This window comes from Grammomys surdaster, unplaced genomic scaffold, assembly GCF_004785775.1.
Source record: "Grammomys surdaster isolate TR1022 unplaced genomic scaffold, NIH_TR_1.0 205, whole genome shotgun sequence".
In the NCBI taxonomy this organism is placed as follows: domain Eukaryota; kingdom Metazoa; phylum Chordata; class Mammalia; order Rodentia; family Muridae; genus Grammomys; species Grammomys surdaster.
The window spans coordinates 374,340-399,718 of NW_021604650.1; the positions used below are offsets into that span (position 1 = coordinate 374,340).

Genomic DNA, 25,379 nt, shown 5'->3' on the forward strand with positions numbered 1-25,379 from the left:
CAACTGGAGGTCAGCATGTAGACGAATTCAAATTGATCCACACTTATCTCCTTGTACAAAGCTCAAGTCCAAGTGGATCAAGGACCTCAACATAAAACCAGCTGCTGAAACTAACAGAAGAGAAAATGGGGAAAAGTCTCGAACACATGGGCACATGGGATAATTTCCTGAACAGAACACCAATTTATGCTCTAAGATCAAGAACTGACAAATGAGACCTCATAAAACTGCAAAGCTTCTGTAAAGCAAAGGACACCGCCAATAGGACAAAACAGCAACCAACAGATTAGAAAAAGATCTTTAAGAACCCTACGTCTGATAGAGGGCTACTATCCAGGGTATACAAAGAACTGAAGAAATTAGACTCTAGACAATCAAATAACCCTATTAAAATGGGGCACAGAGCTAAACAAAGAATTTTTTACTGAGGAAACTCGAATGGTTGAGAAGTACCTAAAGAAGTGTTCAGCATCCTTAGTCATCAGGGAAATGCAACTCAAAAGACCCTTAGATTCCACCTCATACCAGTCAGAATGCTAAGATCAAAAACACAAGTGACAGCAGATGTTGGTGAGGATGTGGAGAAAGAGGAACACTCCTCAATTGTTAGTGGGATTGTAAGCTGGTTACAACCACTATGGAAAGCAGTCTGGAGGTACCTCAGAAAATTGAACATCATGTTACCTGAGGACCCAGCTATACCATTCCTGGGCATATACCCAAAAGATGTTTCAACATAAAACAGGGACACATGCTCCACTATGTTCATAGCAGCCTTATTTATAATAGCCAGAAGCTGGAAAGAGCCCAGTTGTCCTTCAACAGAGGAATGGATACAGAAAATATGGTACATTTATACAATGGAGTATTACTCAGCTATTAAAAATAATGAGTTCATGAAATTCTTAAGCAAATGAATGGAACTGGAAAATATCTTGAGTGAGGTAACCCAATCACAAAAGAACACACATGGTATGCACTCACTGATAATTGGATATTAGCCCAAATGCTCGCAATACCTAAGATACAATGCATAGACCACATGAAGCTCAAGAAGAAGGAGGAAGACCAAAGTGTGGGTGCTTTGGTCCTTCTTAGAAGGATTATCAAAATACTCAACCAGACCTCCCTGGGTCTAAACCTTCAGCTGAAGAACACAAAGGGAGGGACTCATGGCTCCACCTGTATAAGTAGTTGAGGGTGACCTTGTCAGGCATCAGTCAAAGTGGAGGGCCTTGGTCCCTGAAAGTTTGGATTCCCTAGTGTTGATCAATTCGACAGCAGTGGGGCATGAATGGGAGGATGGTGATGGCATATCCTTATAGAAATAGGAGGAGGGGAATGGGATAAAGGGGTTTTGGGGGGGAATCGGAGAGGAGATAACTTTGAAAGGTAAATGAATAAAATATCCGATTTTAAAAAAAACAAGGAATCTTATTTTAAAATTTTATCTTATTTTTAAAAAATAAGGGATCTGGCAATTGTAGTTGAGCAGTCAAGACTTTTTGTCAACAGTTTATTATGGGGATTTCATATAATTCTCAAGGACAAGGTATTGTGGAAGAGGCCCATGGAACTTTAAAAAGATTGGTGAGACATACTGTTGCTAAGACAAAGAATGATGCTGACCTGTGAGCTTGCTGAGTGCCCTGACAAGGGTGACTGGGAAGCTGCATTGGACATATGTTCCTGACCCACCTTTATTTGACTATATCCCAGAGGAGACAAACTGCCTTGTCTCAAGTTTTTAGACCTTTTCAGATAGAGAATCAAAAAGAGAAATCATGTCTCTTGTAGTCTTCTTAAAGGTGACCAGATATTGGGACTCAATCATGTACTAGTCTAAAAATCAATCCAATATGGGAAATAACAGTCTACTTTTAGGAGACTGGATCTGGACTTTGTCAGAGACATTTTTGGAAGCTAGCTGTAACTCAATATGATGTTAAGATAGCAAGAAATAATGTTGAGACAGGATCTGGATTCCAAACAAGGGTTAGTGCATGCTTTATGGCTCTTTTAATTGTCAAGCTAAAACTGATTTTGTCTCTTCTACAATATTTATTGTTAGTTGCATTGACTGTATAATTTCCAATTATGTTAGTGTGTTGAAACCTGGCATGTCTGTTACAGAGGTCTATCAACCAACTTTCATCTCACTGCCCTGAATATTAGAAAACCTTGATTCTCTGAAAAAAGCTTGAAAGTTCTGGAAGAAGTGAGTTAGGCTTTAAGCAGAAGCAAGAGAGTAGCAGGCTTTATTATTGCTGGTATAATAGCTTTAATTCCATTAATTGCTAGCACTACTGCTTATGCAATAGCATTGACACAAGGAGTTAAGACAACTATTTTTGTTAACCATCTAGCAAAAAAATGTTACTAATGTATTGAGTATACAAAAGGATTTATATAGGTATCTGGAACAACAAATGATGCTCTATAACCCATTCAAATTATCTGAAGGAAGTTCAGGGTTCAAGAGTTAGGAGTCATCCCAAGTGTCACAACAAATATCATTGGAGTAGTGTTACTTTTGAAATTCACAATGATTGTCATTATAATTAGAAAAAAAGTTTAAAGACACCTGTAGGGTATTTGGCATAATCCTAACACCTCTCTTGGTGTGTTAACTTTGCATAGTGAGATTATGAGTTTATAGAATGCTGCTCTGTTGAGCTTTGATGCTGCAGATAATGCCAATAAAATTATCCATGGCTTGAGGCCAGTATTTCCATTTTGGTCAGACCTCAGGAATGGCATATATAGCTTGATCAAGCTAGCCCTTCTTGTCCTGGGAATACTTTTATTCCTGTCCATTATGTTAAAGCTTATCTTTAACAACATCTACATGTTGGCAGCCAATGTACATGGCTTAAACCTAATAATGGACCCCCAGACAGAGTTATTAAATTAATGGGCTGGCAAGCCAAGGATGGGTAAGATTCTGCACAGAGACTTACCAACCTAAGACAAAAGTGCATTGCCTTTGATAATGCATATTCCATGACAGGTAAGGAAGGCATTCTTGTCAGAACGACCTAAGACAGGCTCAGTCTTGTTAACAAAATAAAAAATGGGGAGAGGTGGAGAGCCTTTGGGGCTGCTTGGCAAGAAGCTGAGATGGGCCAATGATAAGGAAATGGGCTGCTTTGCAGGAATATGACATTGGCCATGGACAAGGAAGTAGGCTTCAAGCAGGAATGCAACATTAGACTAGAACAAAGAAGTAATTCCAGGTAGGAATCTAAATCATAGGCTACAACAAAGAAGTAATCTCAGGCAGGAATCTAAATATTAGGCTAGAACAAAGAAGTAATTTCAGACAGGAATCTAAATTTTAGGCTTGAACAAGGAAGTAGGCTTCAGACATGAAAATGACCTTGGGATAGAATAGGAAAGTAGGCTCAGATACTTTGGTAATCCTGATAAGCCTTTAGAAAGAGTGATCACAGGAGTGTTCACATAACCTGGTTTAATGCCTTGCTTTTTCTTTGACTATTTGTGTTTATTGTCTTGCTTGTTCCTGGACTATTTAGATCTATTGTATTGCTAGACCCTCAACCTAGAACTGACCTTAATACATACATGTAATCAAAATGGTATAAAAGCATAAATGAAGAGGGGGTATAGGATAGGGGGATTCTAGGAAGGGGAAATGGGGAAAGGGGATTACATTTGTATTGTAAATAAATAAAATATCCAGTAAAATGAATGAGAAAAAGAAAAAAGAAAGCTTGAACTGATAATGCAGTTCATTGGATTTCCTGTTCCACAAAAGCAACTGCCTAATAAACTATTCCCCAAGGGCAAACATATGGAAGCAGATATAAGTGTAATCCAAGACCAGGCTCCCCCCTTAGCAGGTAACAGTACTTGGCAGCATGATATTGGTGTTGACTTTGCAGATGCTAAGAATCTAAGATAGAGTAGTTTCTGAAGTTGTGTCACACAATTATAGATTCAGATTATGGCTTCAGAGGAAGCCAGACAATGTGGGGCAGAGTTGGTGTCACTGCAGTGTGACCTTGACAGGCCATTACATGAACCTGTATCATCTCATGAATTATTGCCAATAAAAGCCACATGCACTGAGTCGAACTAACTCAAAATATAAGTTATGTATGATAAACAATATATAGCTGGAGGTGTGTCACCATCTAATCTCCTTAAAACTAAAGTCTCAGACATTGTACATGGAGCTGTAGGATTTGATGTTTTTGGGGCTGGGTTTTTTGACCTTGCTTTGGCCTATTATTTCCTCTCTATGCCACTATTCTCTGTTGAAATAAGAATGTATACTATATGCTATTGTGCTGGTATAGACTTTGTTTCTGTTTCTGTAGGGGGTCAGAATTAAGAGATTTTCTTGAATCCCAGTTGGGACTGTTAAACTATGGGGATTTTTGAAGTTGTAATAAATGTTTTTCATCATGAGCTGGCCATGAGCTTATGGAGGCCAGGGGCATCTTGTGGTTTCTATATAAAATGTCCCCTACAGGTTCATGTGTCTCACTACTTGATCCTCAGCTGGTTATAATCTTCATGAATGTTATGAAGCATTTAGTTAGAGCTTTATGAAACTAAGCCACTGGTGGTAGGCTTTGAGACTTTATAGATTGGTCCTCCTTGTTCATCCTTCTCTGCTTCCTGTGTGCAGGTGCAGTGTTCTCAACCAATTTCTTATTCCTGCCTCTATGTCTTCCATGCCTTATACCATATATTCCTTATCATGATGGTCTCTGACCCTGTGGAGCTGTAATCCAAAATAAACCTTTCTCCCTCGAGTTGTTTTTGTCAGGATACTTACCACAATGATAGAAAAGAAACCAACAGGATCATCTACAGGTTAGTGATATACACTTCACTGTATTATTTTATATGTTAGTATCTTATACTAGCCTTTACTATATTGAGATATGGTCCATTCCTAGCCTCTCCATGACTTCAATATTGAAGAGATATTAGATTTTGTTGAATTTTTTCTCTACTTATTAAAATAAATTATGTGATTTCTGTCTTGAGTCCTTTTATGTAATTATATTTATTAATTGACCTATGTTGTAACAACCCTAAGTCTCTGAATCCAAGTTGATCATGATGATTTTTAATTTTGTTGGTCACTGTTTTGTTGAGAAGCTTTTGGTATCAGGGTCATTCTGGCTTCATAAAAAAAACTTCATATGCCTTCTTTTCCCTTTATTTTATGGAGTAATTTGAATGGTGTTGGCGTTAGTTTTTCTTTGAAAATTGGAAATTCTACAGTGAATCCATGTGAACCTTGGCAGTCTATACATCTCTTTATTCATTTTATCTTGTTTTAATTTTGGTAGGCAATAAACATCTATAATCTCACCTACATTTTTATGTTATGTAATTTGGTGCTATATTTGGTTTGTAGTATGTCTTTGTGATTTTCTAAATTTTATTAGTATCTGTTTAGTGACTCTATTTTCATCTCTAACTATTAATTCAGACATTAAATCTTTATTTTCATTAACATGAGTAGGATCTCATTAGTCTTGTTCATCTTTTTAAAGGGCCAGCCCTTAGTTTCACTGATTCTTTGTATTCTTGTTTCAACACTATTCACTAATTTCTACTCTGATCTTAATCATTTCTCACATCTACTTGCTTAGAGTTTGTGTTGTTCTTGTTTTTCCAAAGCTTTAAGTCTATAAACTCCTTGTCTAGGATATTTTAAAAATGTTATGGGTATTTCAAGCTATAAATAAATTCAGGACTGCCTTTGTTGTGCCCTCTAGATTCCTGTAAACTGTGTGTTGATTTTTGTTCAGTTCTAGGGACTTTTTTTTCTATCTTCAGTGACTCATTTGTCATTCAGTGATGTGTGATTTAATCCCCATGAATTTGTGCATCTTTTGTGCTGTCTCTTGCTACTGATATCTAGCTTTATTCCACTGTGGTCAAATAAAATAAAGGGTATTATATCAATACTATTACTACTACTACTGCTGCTGCTACTACTATAGTACTATTATTTCAATAATGCTACTATTGTTGTGGCTTGCTTTGAACCCTAACATGTGGCCTATTTTGGACACATTTCCAAGAGTTGTTGTGAAGAATATGTTTTCATTAGTGTTCAGGTGAAATGTTCTTTAGATGTCTGTTAGGTCCTTTTGATTTTGGTTGATATTTTAATTTAAATCTCAATGTGAGTTATTGGGCTGATGACTTGAAGGTGACCTAGGGAAGCCAGGCCAAGAGTGTAGCTAATGCTGAGATGGAATTTCTTACTGAATATGAGCCTATCTTGTGGACTCCATGGAACTCATGGGGGCCAGAGGAACTATGTGGCAATATAACTCTAGGTGAGGCTCCACACGACAAGGTCTTGGCAGGGGCTGGTGAATTCACAAGAGCTGGAGACCATGCAGAGTGATTTTCTAGGTAATTACAGGTGTGGTAAGCCAGGCCCAGATCTCAACAGAAACAGAAGAATTCACTCCATATTCAGTAGGTTCTCATGAAATCTCATGACTCAGACCTTCACTATTCACATTTCTATCAGAATTCTAACCTTCTGACCTCCTACCAGAATTATCCATTTAGCTCTGTTCACAGCATTCTAACATTCCCCTACCCTACACCAGCACACTCTTCCAAATCTCTCTAACAAACAACTTAGTCTACTATCATCCTCTGACTTCAGTCTAGACATGCTACTCACAGAGACATAGCATGCCACGATATACTTCAAAATAGGATGACCACAATGTGAAAATAAATACTCTCTGCAAAGAACTGTTCCTCTTGAAACTATTTGTTTTCATTTTAGAAAAGGTTGGATGTTGAGACAGAGACACACTGTTTCCCTCCTGCCTCCACATTCTGAATGCTAGGATTAAAGGAGTCCACCACAGTGCACTGCCTAACATTTTTTTCAATCTTTAAAAATCAGTGGGTTTTCCCCTTCTGTATATATTGATGGCATCCTTGTCAAGATTTCATTGAAACAACCATGCTGAAACTCCATGAATGTATCTTCTCTGACATATCTAGGAGAGAAAAATCTCACAGAAAATTTTCTGTTTCTCTTGCCCTTACAATCTTTCCACCAATGTAAGAGGGGAATTCCATGGAGCCTCAACTGTAGACAAAAAATCTTCAGCAAACTAAGGAATGCTCAGAGCAAGAGAGCTCCCTAAAGAAGAGCCCCAAATTGGTTATCCATGAGCAAATTAAATTCATATATTTAGGAGACTCTGTGTGTGTGTGTGTGTGTGTGTGTGTGTGTGTGTGTGTGTGTGTGTAACAATAATTAAAGAAATAGAAGCTATGTGTCATAGTTTGAATATGCTTGGTCCAAGGAGTGGCACTATTTGGAGGTGTGGCCTTGTTGGAGGTGTGTTACTGTGGACATAGACTTTGAGACCCTACTCCTAGCTGTCTAGAATCGAGTCTTCCACTAGCAGCCTTCAGACAAAGATGTTGAACTCTCAGCTCTGCCTATACTGTACCTGCCTGGATGTTGTCATGGTCTTGCCTTGATGATATTGGACTGAACCTCTAAACCTGTAAGCCAGCCCCAAATAAGTGTTGTCCTTATAAGATATGCCTTGGTCATAGTGTCTGTTCACAGTAGTAAAACCCTAACTAAGACAGAAGTTGGTACCAGGGAGTTGGGTATTGCTGTGATAGGCCTGGTCACACTTTTGTTTGGAAGACCGTGGATTTGGGAACTTGGGAAAGCAGTGGAATGCATTAAATTGGGCTTAATAGGCTATTCTAGTAGGAATATGGAAGAATTCATTGCTGAGTATGATTTGAACTGTGCAGATTTGGTCCAAGATATTCCAGTGGAAAAAAATTTCAGAATGTGGCCTAAAGACTGTTTTTGTGGTATTTTGTTGAAGAATGTGGCTGCTTTTTGCCCTTGTCTGAAGAGTCTATCTGAGTCTAAGGCAAAGAGAATTACATTAATTGCATTGAGAAAGTTAGTCTCAAAAAGCCCAGCAGAGACTTTGTTCTCTGGTTAAGGTTCATGAAGAGCATTTTGAACAAGCGTAGCAAGCTTAGAAAGGAAAAATATAAAATATATGGTAAAGTATTAAATGGGCCCCAGGAAGTGAAATGGAACTGAATCTTACATTCTGGAGATAACAGATTAAGGGGATATGGGGGCAAGATCCGACCCAGCTAAATTTAGATCCAGGCATGGTGGTACACACCTTTAATACCAGAAGATAAAGCAAGCAGATTTCTGAGCTCAAGACCAGCCTGGAACAAAGCAAGTTCTAGGTGAAGAAAAGTTTAAGTCCTGGTGTGGTGGTACACATCTTTAATCCCAGGATACAGGCATGCAGATCTCTGAGTTCAAGGTTGATCTATAGAGCAAGATCCATGACAGCCAAGCTTAAGCAGTGAAGGAGTTGGAAAACAGAAAGCAGATGATAATGTAATAGAACAAGGGTCATGTTCCAGCTCCTGGAAGCAAAACTCGGCAGCTTCAGCCATGTGGCTCTGGCTTTAGAGTCCAAAATAGAAAGGACTACTGGGACAATTGATGCTGGTTAGTCGGAGCTAAGGAACTGGTGGTGATTAAGAAAAGACCAGCATCGCTGAAGTGAAATCTGGGAAGTGTTTTCTGAGAGCACAAAGAAGCTGTGTTCCAGAGATGGCCAAGGTTGTAGCTCATGCTACAGCTGTACTTCATAATGTGTACTGGTTTTGAAGCATGAAGGTGTCATGAAGAGCAGCTGAGGCTTAGCACTGTGAGAGGCCATAGAAAGTCATTAATAAAGGTGGAGCCTCAGTTGCAGTTGACAGCTAAAGACTGATGGGGTCATGCAAAGAATTTAAGGCTTGGAAGAGAGTCTATGAGAGGCTATTAGTGAATCCTAGTTGTGGCGGAAGATCCCATTGCATTGGAGATGCCAGTTCCAGGGAATGATCACCAAGAAGAGCAGCAGCAATGGAGTGGATTAGCCTGAGCTTAGAGAGGGAAGAGCTGGAGAAGTGAGGCCAGCCCTTTGGAGGAGGCCAGAAGATCATGTGTGGATCCTAGACATTGAAACAAGAAGCTGTAACACTGAAGTTGCCTTGGAGACTCCAGATTTTCAAAAATAATAGAACTATTGGATATCTGCTGAGGGAAGCTGCTAACAGGGAGTGGAACCAGCCCAGGAGAAAGAAGTTTGTTGCAGTCAACAAAGATGAAAAAAGGACTGGAGATCTGAAGACTGCTTTGCCATCAGACATGAAGACGTTCGGAGTTTGTCCAGCTGGTTTCCTGTCTTGATTCAGGGATTACAGTTAATTTATTGGATGAATCTCAGAAGAGACTTTGAACTTTGAATTTTTAACATTGTTGAGACTGCTGTAGACTGTTAGGAGCCGCATGTGCCATTAGAAGATGGCGCCGGTTTCCTGCTTCCTGGTTCTTCTTGCCAGCTTTGCTTGATTGTGCGCCTGCACAAGGCGCGAAAACTAGTATGTTAATTTGGCGATATCATGGGAGCCAATGAGTGTGTGGCACGTCTCCTAAGGCTCTATATAAGCCACAGGTTTTTGAGGCTTGGGGTCCCTCGCTTCACTCCCATCTAAAAGAGCTGTACAATAAACTGCTGTCAGAAGAAACCTGAGTGTGGCGTTCTCCTTATCGGCGAGGCGGCGCGCCGCAACTGGTGCCGAAACCTGGGACGAAGCCGAACGTGGCGGCGTTTTCTCCAGTTCCGAGGGATCCTGTTGGATCAACAGAGGATTCAGAACTGACGGCGCGAGAAGTCTAGACGCTTTTCTGCAAGGTATGGTGGATCCTGTCTATCTTGCTATTGCTATCCCCATTTGGGCTGTGGTAGTTCTTGTGCTCTGCTTCTGTCTTAACTGTCATATACAAGGGAAGGAGTGCACTTGCCCTCCGTGTATTCAGGAACTGTAAGTCACAGGTAGATAACTGTGCAAGTTCGCTCCCTCCGAACAATATGGGTAACCACCAAATGAAGCCACTTCTCTCAGCGATGCAGGCGTTGCTGCACGAACGCGGTTTAAAGGTTCCCAAGAAAGTGTTGTGTAATTTTCTATGAGATGTAGATCGGGTAGCTCCCTGGTTTGTCTCCACGGGGTCCTTGTCAAAGGGCTCCTGGGGCAAGCTCGGCGGTGATTTGATTAATGAGAGGGAGAAAGGAAAGTTAAGACCAGGCACATGGCCGCTGTACAAAATGGTTAGAGCTTGTATAGAGGATGCCAAATGCCAAGATAAGGTAAGAGAGGGACAAAGAGCATTAGCGGAGCACCAGGATAGCCTATCAGAAGCAGAAAAGGATAAGGGCGCTAAAAATAGAATGAAGGAAAAGGAAAAGAAAAAGGAGGAAATTAAAAAAGAAGTAGCTACGAAAGAGGAACGTAAAAAACAGGAGGAGTCCAAGAAAAAACTATATCCTGTGTTGACTGAGTTTCAAAATCTAAGAGTTAATGACTCCGCCTCTGAGGAGACGTCCTCGGGGGAGGAAGAAGATACTGAGGATACCGACACCTCATCCTCTGATAGTGTGTTAGATCCTGAGGAACAGACAGAATTAGATAAAGAGGCAGCCCGTTATGAGACTGAAAGATACGGGCCAGACCCGCCTTATGCACCGGGGTATGCCCCATCTGCCCCGCCATTGGAGGAAGTAGCTAGAGTTAAAAAGAAAAAACCAAAAGAGAGACAGGAAGGACTGCCATCCAATTCTCTTATTACAGCTAAGGAAAGAAAAAAGATAAGAGTAGCCTTTCCCGTATGGGAAGACGCTAACCAAACTTTAGCATTCACAGCTAGATTTAAAACAATTAAAAGCACTGGCCGAATCAGTACAGACTTATGGAATTAATGCCTCTTTTACTCAGGCATTAATAGAAAGACTTACGGTCAGTGCCATGACACCAGAGGATTGGTATAATACTGTTAAGGCTTGCCTGACTATGGGACAATATCTAGATTGGAAATCTATTTTTCAAGAATTCTGTGCTTCACAGGCAAGACAAAATCTAGTTCAGAGGCATCCACAATGGAACTTTGATATGCTTACAGGACAGGGACAATGGGCTATCAATCAAACGGCCTACCCTGTAGAGGTATATGAACAAATCAATAAGGCAGCTGTAAAAGCATGGAAAAGTCTACCTAACAAAGGACAGGTTTCAGGAAACTTGACAAAAATTATCCAAGGAAATAATGAGCCGTTCTCAGATTTCGTGGCAAGGATGATGGAAGTGGCAGGAAGGATTTTTGGAGATCCTGAGACGGCCATGCCCCTCATAGAACAACTAATTTTTGAACAGTGTACTAGAGAATGCAGAAGTGCTATTACACCTTGGAAAGGAAAAGGACTAAATGCATGGATGAAAGCTTGTAGAGAAATAGGAGGACCTCTATCTAAGGCCGGGTTGGCAGCTGCTGTTTAGTGGCTCAGAGGGCCTCTAATGTCAAATGTTTCAAATGTGGAAAAATGGGACACATACAAAGACAATGTAGAGCACCTAACGCCACTAATAACAATCGTCCAAAGGTGCCTGGAATGTGTCCTAGGTGTAATAAAGGAAAACATTGGGCAAATGAGTGTAGATCAGTTAAAGATGACAGAGGATGTGTGATTTCTCCTCTGACAAAAAACGGGCAATGGGGCCCACGTCCCCAGGGCCCGCAAATGTATGGGGCAATAGAGAACCTGCAGAACAACCCTCAGCAACATCGAAGGATAAAACTATCAGGAGAGCCACGTCAGGCTCAGCAGGACTGGACCTCTGTGCCACCGCCAGAGCAGTACTAACACCTACCATGGGGTGTCAGCCTATACCTTCTGATTTTTCAGGACCTCTACCTGAGAATACATTAGGACTAGTGCTAGGGAGATCGTCTACGACTCTGAAAGGATTAATTGTTCACCCTGGAGTCATAGATCAAGATTATGAGGGACAAATAAAAATTATGTGCTCATCACCAAGGGGGATCAGTTCTATAGCTCCTGGTGACAGAATTGCACAGCTATTAGTCCTCCCTAGTTTACATTCATTTTTTCCTAGTAAAGGTTTAACTAGAGGTATGAAGGGATTTGGCTCCTCTGGAGGACAGAATGTATTTATTTCATTAGATTTAGAAAAACACCCCACATTAAAGTTAAAGATTCAAGGAAGGCTTTTTACAGGCCTCCTAGATACAGGAGCAGATACTACCATTATCTCTACCAATTGGTGGCCAAAGAACTGGCCTGTCAATAGCTCTTCGCAAACTTTACAAGGTCTTGGATATGAGTCTGCTCCTGATGTTAGTGCAAGAACTTTACATTGGGAAGACTCTGAAGGCAGGCGAGGGACAGTTGTTCCTTACGTCTTGCCACTCCCTGTTAATCTACGGGGAAGAGACATCCTTAAACAATTGGAGTTGAGGCTCACCAATGATTACTCCACACAGAGTCAAAAAATGATGAAAGATATGGGATATATCCCTGGAAAAGGATTGGGGAAGGCCTTACAAGGCAGGACCAGTCCTGTATCTATTACAGAAAAGCAAGACAGGGAAGGGCTGGGTTTTTCCTAGGGGCCATTGAGGGTGCATTGCCTATACCTTGGTTGTCAGAGGAACCTGTATGGGTTCCACAATGGCCGCTAACCTCTGAAAAACTGGCAGCTGCGAAAGCTCTAGTTAAAGAACAACTAAAGTTAGGACATTTAGAAAATTCTCAGTCGCCATGGAATACGCCCATATTTGTGATTAAGAAAAAATCAGGTAAATGGAGGTTATTACATGACCTTAGAGCTATTAATAATCAGATGCAATTATTAGGATCAATCCAAAAGGGTCTGCCCTTGCTGACAGCCTTGCCTAGACATTGGGAGATTATAATAGCAGATATTAAAGATTGCTTTTTTTCTATACCTTTACATCCTAAAGATAAAATTAGATTTGCTTTCACTCTCCCAAGTATTAATCATGAGGAACCAGACCACCGATATCAATGGAAGGTCCTACCACAAGGCATGGCCAATAGTCCTACTATGTGTCAAATATATGTTTCATCTGCCATTGAACCAGTTAGAGAACAGTTTCCTAAGGTTAGGATTTGTCATTATATGGATGATATACTTTTATGTACCAATAACAAAGAAACTTTACATCAAGCGTTTTCTCTGTTGGTTTCTACCTTAAAACAAAAAGGACTATCTGTAGCACCTGAAAAGGTTCAGGAAGGAGAAATAGGAAATTTCTTAGGGACGATAGTTACTCCTGAGTATATAAAACCACAAAAGGTTACTATCAGGAGAGATAAATTAAAAACATTAAATGATTTTCAAAAATTACTAGGAGATATCAACTGGATCCGTCCCTATTTGAAATTAACTACAACTGAACTAAAACCCTTATTTAAAATACTTGAGGGAGATCCTAATATTACTTCATTGAGAACTTTGACCCCTGAATCGTCTAAAGTATTAAATAAGATAGAAATTGCCATACAACATGCTCAACTAAATAGACTTAGCCCCGAATTACCTTTCCAGTTGTGTGTTCTTCCCTCTCCTCAACAACCAACTGCAGTACTGTGGCAAGAGGGACCCTTGCTATGGATTCATCCACATAGCTCCCCCGGGAAGACCCTGGGCTATTATCCTGCCCTAGTTGCAGAATTGGCTTTAAAGGGACTTCAACTGTCTGTGACGCATTTTGGACAATACCCTAATACAATTATATGTCCTTATACCGTGTATCAACTTCAAGTTTTGTGTGCATCTCAAGATGCTTGGGCAATTTTAAAATGCTCATTCCCTGGAAATATTGATAATCATTATCCTAAGCATCCCTTGTTACAATTTACCCTTTCTAATTCCTTTATATTTCCCAAGGTGACTAAGACACATCCCATTCATCGAGCCTTGGATATTTATACTGATGGTTCTAAGACAGGCATTGGTTGTTATGTGGTTAATAATGTCCCTACTCAAATTCGGTTTGATTATACATCACCCCAATTAGTAGAATGTGCCATTGTTGCTATAGTTTTGCAGAGATTTTCAGAGCCTATAAACATAATTTCAGATTCACATTATGTTGTAGAAGATGTTAAACAATTAGAAGTGGCTGATTTTATTCACCCTAAAAGCATGGTTGCTGAGATATTTAAGGATATTCAAAACCATATTCGCAGTAGGTGTCATCCATTTTTTATTCAACATATGAGAGCACATTCATTGCTTCCTGGGCCTATGTCTCAGGCTAATGCTATTGCTGACAAAGCCACTAAAAACCTATTTTGGGTAAGCTCACCATTAGAAGGTGCAGTTGAATTCCATAAACTCTATCATGTACCAGCCAATATCTTAAGATTAAAGTTTCATTTAACTCGTGCGGAAGCGCGAGATATTGTTTTGAAATGTACCTCCTGTGCAGAATTTAGACCCTCTCCAGCTATAGGAGTTAATCCCAGAGGCTTGCAACCCCTTCATATCTGGCAAATGGACGTTACACATTACAATGCCTTTGGAAAACAAAAATTTCTTCATGTATCTGTGGATACATGCTCTGGCATCATCCATGCTACCCCCCTTGCGGGAGAAAAGGTGTCACATGTTATTACTCACTGTCTTGAAGCCTGGGCTGCTTGGGGCAAGCCCCTTCAACTGAAAATGGACAATGGGCCAGCCTATACATCAAAAACCTTTCAACAGTTCTGCTCAAGGCTTGGTGTCCGTCATGTCACCGGCTTACCATATAATCCTCAGGCACAAGGGATTGTGGAACGTGCCAATGGCACGTTGAAAACTTATTTACAAAAACAAAAGGGAGGAATAGGCCCTAATGCGGGACCTAAGACATCTATCTCCCTAGCCCTATTTACCTTAAATTTTTTAAATCTGGATTCTGATGGACGATCTGCTGCCGACAGACATGCGGCTCCAAGTCCTCAAAAGGAATACGCTAAATGGAAAGATGTCTTGATTAATCAATGGAAGGGCCCAGATCCAGTTTTAGTGAGATCCAGGGGAGCTGTTTGTGTTTTCCCACAGGATCAGGAAAACCCTATTTGGGTCCCTACAAGGCTGACTCGAACGGTGAAGAATTATGATTGCTCCGCCGGCCCTGCTGACTATCATCCTTCTGCTGAAGACAACAGTGGTGGTAACAGAGATGATCAGAGGGGAATCATGTCCACATTTCCAATTCCCATGCCAGTGATGCATGATGCACAGGTTTTTCCGCGATTTTTTACAACCAATAAATCCTTAGGCCTACCTTTTTTGCCTTTGGACAATAATGTTGCCAAAGCCAATTATAATCGTACCTTACCCATAAATGGTAGCCTCTGCTTTACTGTCAATAATAGCTTAGATCATTCTTGTATTCATTTGGGTCAGTATTCCTATGCACAATTAGAGAAGTTAGTAAAGGTTAATAAGACTCTTATCTCTGCTAGTGCCACCATCCTTTTTGGTTGTTGGCCTACCACCGAGAACCCAACTAATACTAGTGAGGGGGAAAATAGATGATCATCTTGGGTGAGACAACCCCAGTACGCTCCCTTTTGCAGTGGAAGCTTGGTAGATCAGACTTTCCTTCCTTGGATAGGATGCCAGAGCCACAGGGCACACTGGCTCCGTAATGGTCACTTCACCTTCTCGCCTCTTGAAGGTTTTGGAAATTTTACTATTATGGACCCCCTAAGTTATGAGACGGACCCCTTTGATACATGGTTATTATGTGGTTCTGGGGGCAGTTGTACTGATCTAACACCCATGTCTATGTTGCTGGGAGGAAGCGTGGCTAAAGGGAAGATCCAACATAACATAAATAATGATGAATTGACAGGAGAGGTAGTTGAAGAGTCAAGGAATTTGGTCAATGCTACTCCAGTTTGTGTTTGGCCTCCATTTGTATGGATAGTTTGTGATGATCAAAATTGCTCTTATGCATTATGCTGGAATGCTAGTTTATTTCATACAGCTACAGTGGCTCGAATGCCTCGCTTTGTTCCTATCCCTGTAACTTCTACTAGTTCCTTGACCTTGTTTAGACAAAAGAGGGACTTTGGGATTACTGCTGCAATTGTCAGTATTATAGCGACCACAGCGGTGGCCACATCCCTCACCGCCTCTGCCTTGGCCCTCTCCAGCCAAATACAATCTGTTGCTACCTTAAATAATCTCTCAGCCACAGTGACCCATGCCATCGATATGCAGGCCTCGGCCAACGCACAGATTCGAGGTGGGCTAATGATTGTAAATCAACGCATTGATTTAGTTCAAGAACAGCTTGATATTTTGTGGCAACTGGCTCAATTAGGCTGTGAGAGTAAACTTCCTGGGTTGTGTGTTACTTCCATCCAATTTGAAAACTTTACTCAAGCGGCTAATTTGTCAAAGGTTTTGTCTCAACAGCTGACACAGAATTGGACAGCTGAATTTGATGAAACCATGCGGCGATTGCGAACGGCCATCATCCAAATTAATTCTACCCGTCTAGATCTTTCCCTGACTCAAGGACTTTCCTCATGGATTTCCTCTAGCCTCTCCTTCTTTAAGGAGTGGGTGGGGGTGGGAATGTTTGGTGGTATGGTCCTTGGAGGAGTGCTGCTCACACTCTGGTTGCTCTGCAAAGTTAAACAACGTCATTGTAGAGACAAAGTGTTAATCACTCAAGCACTGCTTGCCTTAGAGCAGGGAACATCCCCTCAAGCTTGGTTGAATATGCTTAAACAATGAGACACTTTCATTCAATGGGATATCCTGAGGGCTCGTGTTCCCATTGCACCAGGAATCCTGAATGATAGTCCTCCACACTTCCAAGGGCTCGGGTTCCCATTGCACGGGACATAAGTGTGGAGGGTCTCAAAACTGTTTAACTGCCTTGAACGCCTTACTGGTAGAACGGTGGGCTTGATCGGCGAAATAACAGTTGAAAATTTTGTTACAGCAATTTAATAAAGTAGGGGGAGATGTTAGGAGCCACATGCGCCATTAGAAGATGGCGCCAGTTTCCTGCTTCCTGGTTCTTCTTGCCAGCTTTGCTTGATTGTGTGCCTGCGCAAGGCGCGAAAACTAGTATGTTAATTTGGCGATATCATGGGAGCCAATGAGTGTGTGGCATGTCTCCTAAGGCTCTATATAAGCCACAGGTTTTTGAGGCTTGGGGTCCCTAGCTTCACTGCCATCTAAAAGAGCTGTACAATAAACTGCTGTCAGAAGAAACCTGAGTGTGGCGTTCTCCTTATCGGCGAGGCTGCGCGCCGCAGTAGACTATGGAGACTTTGGAACTTAGACCAAATGAACTTTTTTATTATGTTGTGGCTAGATATATCCCCATAGACTCATATGTCTGAACAAGCCTGGGGGGACAGGGAGTGGAATGTCATGGTTTGACTATAGTTGGCCCAGGGAGTGGCACTATTTGGTGGTATGGCCTTGTTGAAGAAGATGTGTCACTGTGGGCATGGGCTTTAAGACCCTACTCCCTTCAGATAAAGATGCTGAACTCTCGGCTCTGCCTATACTATACCTGCCTGGATGCTGCCATGCTCTTGCCTTGATGACAATGGACTGAACCTCTGAACCTGTAAGCCAGCGCCAATTAAATGTTGTCCTTATAAGACTTGCCTTGATCATGGCGTCTGTTCACAGCAGTAAAACTCTAAGACACCATGTATTTGAGAAAGAACAAGTGGGGTGCACACGATGGAGTAGAGGGAGGAAAGGAAAGGATACAAATTATGTGGTTATGTTTTTATTCTTTAAGTACTTTGTTTCTTTTTATGTCTATTTATTTTATTTTATTTTTTAATTATCTTTAATCTTTTTTTTACAGTCCAGTTGTTATCCCCCTCCTGGTCCACCATCCAACAGTTCCTTACCTCATTCTTCCTCCCCCCTTGTCTCCAAAAGGATGTCTCTACTCCCCACCTCACCTTACCCTACCCCACCAGCCCTTCTCACCCTCTAAGGCTTCAAGTCTCTCAAGGGTTAAGCGTATCTTCTCTCACTGTGATCAGACCAGGCAATCCTCTGCTGGGGGTCTCATACAAGCTAGTGTATACTGCCTGGTTGGTGGTTCAGTGCCTGAGAGATCTCAGATGTCTAGGTTAGTTGAGACTGCTGTTCTTCCTATGGGGTCACCCTTCTCCTCTACTCCTTCCAGTCTTTCCCTAATTCAACCACAAGGGTCCCCAACTTCAGTCCATTGATTGGATGTAAGCATCTATGTCAGCTTTACTTGTTGGGCCTCTTGGAGAACAGCCATGCTAGGCTCCTGTATGTAAGCACACTATAGCATCAATAATAGTGTCAGGCCTTGGAGCCCCCACCTTGAGATGGATCCCAAGTTGGGCCAGTCACTGGCCCTCCTTTCCCTTAGTCTCTTTTGCATTTTTGTCCCTGCAGTTCTTTTAGACAGGAACAATTTTGGGTCAGAGTTTTTGACTGTGGGATGGCAACCCCATCCCTCCACTTGATGCCCTATCTTTCTACTGGAGATAAACTCCACAAGTTCCCTCTCCTCACTGCTGGGCATTTCATCTAAGGTCTTTCCCTTTGAATCCTGAGAATCTCTCACTTCCCAGATCCCTGGTACATTCTAGAGGGTCCCCCGATCTCCCAACACCCCCCAGGTTGCTTATTTTCATGGTTATCCATGAACAGATTAAATTCATATATTTGGGAGACTCTGTGTGTGTGTGTGTGTGTGTGTGTGTGTGTGTGTGAGAGAGAGAGAGAGAGAGAGAGAGAGAGAGAGAGAGAGAGAGAGAGAGATCTAGTTCTCTATATGTTACTGGCATGCAACATAATGTTTACCATTTTGTGACAACAGTTTGCTGATCTTGTTGCAGGTTGTGAAAACTACCATAAAGGAGGAGCTGAAGGCAGCACAGACAAAACCTTCCCCACTGGTCTTGTTCCGTACATCCAACCTTCGAAAGCGGATCTGTCTCCTATCTTTTATAAGGTAGGCTTCACACTGAACTTCTTGAAATGGTGTAGTGATGGTTCATGTTTTTAATCAAACACTCAGGAGACAAAGGCAGGAAGATGTACATGAATTTGAGGCCAGCTTGGTCTACATATGGAGTTCAAGACCAGCCAAGGCTATATATTGAGTCCCTGTCTCAAAAAACAGTATAGACATTAATTTTCCCACTAATAAATTTTGAGATGAGTGATGAGGACTTTCTACAGTCTGAGGGATCCAAAGGGTTTGGACTATAACACAGAGAGCAAAGTGTGCTGTGATAAGTTTACCCAATCACTCTGAAAGTTCATTACCAGAAACTGTTACTTAGAATTTCAGCCATAGGAAAACTTGGAATTTAAGCTTCCTCACTTGTCTGTTTCTACTTCAAAGGCAATAAAATTTCAAACATCAGCTACATAAGTATATGCATATCAATGGATATATATGGATAAAAAGTTATAGCTTTCATTAAGATCCAGATATTAAAAAAAAATACTCCAAAACGAACAGACCCAGCTTGTATCCCTAGAATTCTCTAACCCCTTAAAAAAAATAGCAGTGATGATACATTCATTATATTAGAATATCTTTGAGATTACAAAATTATCTCCCACATGTTTTTCAGAAAACAGATGCCTCAATATTTTAACTAAAATGAGCTGCCTAAGCTAACTACATTATCATGTGTGGGGCAAACATTCCAAGCCTTATGATATGACTTTCTTCTTTGTTCCCTACAGATTTGTGTCACTGCTATCTTTTTTAGGCCTGTTTATCAACCTCCAATACCTGAGCAATAATGTGTTCCTACTGCAGTGTCTCTATGGTGTGGTGTCTATCCCAGCCAATGTTCTTGGAAATTTTTCAGTCAACTACATGGGCCGCAGAATAACCCAACTGATTTTCATGTCTGTGATGGGAATCTCCATTCTGGCTATTGTAATTTTGCCTCAAGGTGAGAAAAGAACACAGGATGAGCAAAGAAAATGCATCCATCCTTTTTCTCAGAATTTTTCAGATCCTATCTGTAAGAAATCAGGGGAAAGATATCCTATGGACTTGCTGTAAGCAATCTAGGCATTTAGGACACATTGTTCCATTAGGATATTGAGATAACCATCAATTTTTTAGTAATTTGTTTTCAGACATTTATCTTTATTGCATGTAAGAAGTACCTGCGAATTGGCTGCAGTTATTCCCAAATGCTTTTAGGTTAACAATGGATCAGTTATTGATTAATTATAAATTTTCATAGCAATTATATAGATTAAGGCCTAATAATTCTGACCAAAAACACACTGTTACTTCCTCTGTCCCATAGGGTCCCATTACTTTAGCTTCAGTGACAGTCTATTTTCTGAACTGTGTGTATCTACTCATGACTCTCATGTTATATCACCATGAGTCCAATCCTAGATTGAAGAGTTGTCTCCAGAAAGGAAAACTCACTTATGTTGAAGCTCAAAAGAAGGGCAAAGAAGTAGGAATGGACTAAGCCACAGGAGTGTTAGAATTGACTTCACTGAGTCAAATGGATGTGTATCAGGAGGAAGTATCCAGGTTGTCACCAATCTTTGCACATTTTCATAAAATCCCAAAAGTAACAGTGGTAACTTTTCAACGTCAGCTGTGATGTCAGTTTTCTGCCTTACCTCAAGAAACACTCCAATGTGTAAAGCTTTCATGAGCCTTTTTAAAAATTGGATTCTTTTATGTGTATGAGTGTTTTGCCTACATATATGTGCATGTAGTGCCTAGTGTCCACAGAGACCAGAAGAGGGCATCAGGTCCATTGGAAACTGGAATACAGGTGGTTGTGACATAGCATATGGGTGCTGGGACTTATGAGACTTTCTTAATTGAGTAGAAATTGACCCAATGAACAGCTTTCCAACTGATAGTTTTCCAAGCAGCAGACCTTATCCTTGAGTCTTTAGGCATTATTCCAAATCAAGTCAGTTCCCAGCTTTCACCACTGTAGATCTTCTGTCCTTCCACTCTATAATATTGCACATAGATTTAAATGCTGTATGCATCTGAATGAGTTGATGGTCCTCTGTAATCTTCTGCATGACAGTCCTACATTCTACATGAAGGATTTCTGAGACCCTAGAGGGAAAAAGGTGGATATGATCTTCCGTATTCACCATGCTCTCCACATCATGAGCAAATATCAGAGATACAACATACAGGGTTTTTTTTTTCAGAAGCTTTTCTTTATCATAAACCAATCTATACAGATAGGTCCCTTTCTCATCTTGTATTCATGGATGATTCCTACCTCTCTGAAGTCTCCCTTCGCTATATGTTATATCTACACAGACTCCCAACAAAATTATATTCCATTCGGGGTTGGAGAACTGCACATTTCTACATTCAGATTTATCTGTCTGTCTCACTAAACTCTCACTGGTCTTCCTGTCTCCAGAAATGCAGATCCTGCGTACAGTTTTGCCAACATTAGGAGGAGCAATTTCTTCTGCCTCTTTAACCAGTACTCTTGTGCATGCAAACGAGCTAGTCCCCACCGTAATCAGGTATGACTCAAGGTTAGAGCAGACTTTTCTCAGTTTATTCACTTTTACTGAAAGGACAAGAGCAAAACTTCTGGGTAGTTAGTCAATTAGTTGTGGTGCTAACAGGAATGGCTTCAATGTTCTGAAAGGTTACCTTCTGCCAGATAGGTTTAAGACCAATGTACTACTAGTCAGCTCTCCTATACAATCTGGAGCCATTTAGAAAAAGGTATAGAAAGTACAAAAAGTATAAAAAGTATAAAAAGGTAAAGAAGTATAGCTTTTTAAATGTTTTATTTTGTATTGGTCGTTTGTTGTATACATTTTTAATTTTTTACAATTTCATGCAAGTATGATGACATTCACTCTCCATTGCTTTCTCTTATCTCTGTCTATTCTCGCTAACTCCCTTCTTTCACACTGATGTATTTCCTATCCTCATGTCTTTGCTGTTGTTGTTGCTGCTGCTGCTGCTGCTGCTGCTGCTGCTGCTGCTGCTGCTGCTGCTGCAGGACTTTAAACTACCACAGAAAACTTGTGTTTCATATAACATTTTCAAATACTATCTTTTTATCCATCTAACTTCACCTATCCCTCTATCCCTACTTATATTTTCAGTCCACCCTTCAATACCCCCTTTTCCTTTTGTGCCACATGTATACTACAAATACCTCCCACTACTTAAGACCTTCTCCTCCCCTCTCATGCTTACTTTTTCATAATCTATACCCATGGCCTCACACACATGTATGCATACATGAACGCTAAAGTGTAGCATACGAACATGACAGAAAACATGTAGAACTTACCCTTCATACCATATTTTATTACAAGTAATAAATAAGTACCTTAATACTCTGTTCTTGACAAAAAGATAATACCAAATAAAACCAAAATTTAAAGGTAAAAATAAGTCACTAGCATCCTGAAGTTCAATTCCACAGTTTATTGACTTGTAATAAATGTGAGATATAAAGTCACAAATTCTATGTGTGTGAATTTGCTAGATTACTTCTGATTAATGTTTTATGCTCTAAGGGCAACTGCTTTAGGAGTCATTGGGATTGCTGGTAGTGTTGGAGCAGTCCTGTCTCCTCTGTTTATGATCCTCTCGACATACTCTGCCTCCTTGCCCTGGATCATCTATGGGGTTCTTCCTTTCCTTGGTGGCTTCGTTGCCCTTCTTCTTCCTGAGACCAAGAATCAGCCTCTGCCTGACTCCATCCAAGATGTAGAAAATAAGTGAGTAAAACCTCTACCTTACCCTTAGAGGACTTTGTGTCAATGGTCTGTGTTGAGGAGGGTGAATGACCATTCAGGTTCACGTTCTCACTGGCAGGCTGACAATTAGGCTTTTTCACATATGGTCATTGGCGCTGGCATAGGGACCTTTGATACATCCTTTTCTGTATGGGTTTCATAGGTGTCTAGAAACTCAACATCACAAGGGCCAGCCCTGAACATATGGTGTTAGAAGATTTAATGATGAATACATGTTTGTATGTCTTCTGTTTTACTCAGACCCATTATGAAACATATATCCTGACAAGGTTGCATGCCTTCTATCTATTTTGCCACATTATAGAACAAGATATCCTTGAAGATATTTCAATATATAATATTTATATTTCAAATATATTTCAAATATAAATATCATTTCATCCCTCAGACCAAGTCATCCTCAGCCAAGTGAATGCTGGTAAGCTTTCAGAAACAGTCTCTATAGACATGTGATGTGACAGTCAGTACCTAACTTACAGATTATGTACAAAACTGAAGAAACTGCCACTCATGGGAATATATCTCAGGAAAGTACTCTTGTGTTTTCTGTGTGGTTCAGACAACATTGGTCCCACTAGAAATGAAATGTCCATGTCAGTGAAGAATTAAATAGTCTATAAAATGACCATGAAAGGGAAAGGAGAGAATTTTAAAACTTTGGTGTCCTTCCCATGCTTTCTCCCATAACCCATTTGAGAATGCCATCATAACCAAAGTAGAAAGGTTCCCAGGGACTTCAGTCTTTTATGCACAAGATTTATTCCAACCTTTTGTGAAGAATCATGGGTTTCACAAAGCTGATGGGTAAAGAATAAGCTTGCTCTAAAGAATGCACAAATATCCCTCTTCTCTGTGTCCTTTCTCATTTTGTTTTTGTGTTTGCTGTATTTGTTCCAGGAAGAAAAGCTCAAGAGAGGCAAAGAAAGATGCAGTTGCCAAAGTGACACCATTTTAAAGAATTCCAACTGACCTCTGATCAAGGAGAAAGATAAAAAATACATAGCATTCAGGTCCAGAATTATACCTAGATGTTAGCAAAATTTTTCCATATAAGTCATTGTATAAACAATGAGTTAAATTAAAATTATATCAGTTTGTCATGTATAAAATAATTATAATAAAGAAATTTGAAGAAAATCACAATATATTGAAGAAACACTGACCCAAAACTTGTCAATGGTCGAGTTTCAGTATAGAATGCATGTTTGTGATGTATGGCAGCTCAATGAAATTGAAACCTTCCGTCTAAGTCTTAGAGCAGGGAACAGGGTCGGGGCGAAGCTTCATGAGATTCAGAAGGTAAACAAAATTTGGAAGGTTCTGGAAGACCCTTATTTAGCTTTTTTAAAGGAGTAAATAGTATTGTGGGAGGAGACTGAGCAGCCAAGCTTCAAAGCAGATATTTGACTATTGAACTGCAAAGAAAGTGTTCAGAAAGCCCCCATGGAGACAACTTTCATAAGGCATTGAGGAGCTTTTCAGTGATGGAGCTGCTCTTTTGAGTCATCACTATCCCTATAAGTAAACTTTCACCCAAATTCCTGTTAGTAACCCCAATAAATCACCAAGGCAATCTTTGTTGCAACTACTGTGTTCTCCATAGGTTATCTTTCTGGAGTGAGTACACTGTGTGGTATGTCTCTCCGGTGAAAGTCTGTCATCAGTCAGGCATCTGCCCATTGTTATGCTGTGATATCTGAGAAAATTAACTTAAAGGAAAAAAGATTTATGGTGGCTCCTGCCAGAGACTAGCTCCAGAGCTTTGGTTCTCTCTTGAAGGTAGCCTAGGGGAAAGAACAATGGTGGGGGGCAAGACTTGGTCTTGCTAGAAATTAAGGTTGCTTTCTATAATAATATTTACCTATCTTCACTTTAAGTTATTCTTAAGGCCAGAAGCTGCAGGCCTTTTGGCAAATCGATGTCTGCCACTTAACAGTGTGTGTGTGTGTGTGTGTGTGTGTGTGTGTGTGTTTTGTGGAGGCATTAAGTAAAGAGGTTCTTTGTTCTTTTCTCTACAGGTTCTCTGCCCATCATACCCTAAGGCTGAGAGTTTATTTAACTCCTTGTCAGCTAGGGAAAGTCAGTCTCAGGAAGAGGGGGAAAAAAGAGACACTTTTTAAAAGGATTCTAATCCCTATTTTTAAGTAAAAGTAAAAAGGGAAGAACCTGTCAAACTATATGTTCTCTTAATTTCTAAGTTGTTCTCTTAATCTGTAAGTTACTCTACTTTTCTGCCTTCTCCTTCTTCCTCTAACTTTGCTCTCTCCTTCTACTACATAGCGTCGTTCTTAGTTTTTATATACCTTTCCTAGAAAAATAGACCCCATGTTCCAAGCATACATTTTTTAACAAAAGCTCATTAAAAGTTCAAACATAAATTCAAGTCATAAATTGAAAAAGAAGTTTACAACAGAGATATTTACATGTGTTTATGTTAAGACTAGTTATTTAACTAGACATTGTGTCACTAGCTCCACAGGTTCATTGAGAAGTCTAAAATTACAATTGTTATGCTTGAGTTAGCATTGAAGTTTTGTATAGATAAACCTAGTCAATATTTTATCTTCTGTCCTTGCACCTACAATATATTGTCCGTTGCCTTTATGACCTTTGGTTAACAGTTTTACAGCTCTAAGGAATGTATTTTA

General features: G+C 40.3%; 1 protein-coding gene across 1 annotated transcript in view; it reads left to right on the forward strand.

Moving 5' to 3' along the window:
* Positions 1-23,874, forward strand: part of LOC114624305 (solute carrier family 22 member 19) — a 47,865-nt gene extending 23,991 nt beyond the window's left edge. The window contains exons 6-10 of the mRNA XM_028771219.1: positions 18,813-18,928; positions 19,675-19,889; positions 21,363-21,471; positions 22,489-22,692; positions 23,629-23,874. Coding sequence (XP_028627052.1) covers positions 18,813-18,928; positions 19,675-19,889; positions 21,363-21,471; positions 22,489-22,692; positions 23,629-23,686 — 702 coding nt within the window. The 3' untranslated portion in view covers positions 23,687-23,874. The remainder of the gene's footprint in view (positions 1-18,812; positions 18,929-19,674; positions 19,890-21,362; positions 21,472-22,488; positions 22,693-23,628) is intronic.
* The last annotated feature ends 1,505 nt before the right edge of the window (positions 23,875-25,379 follow it).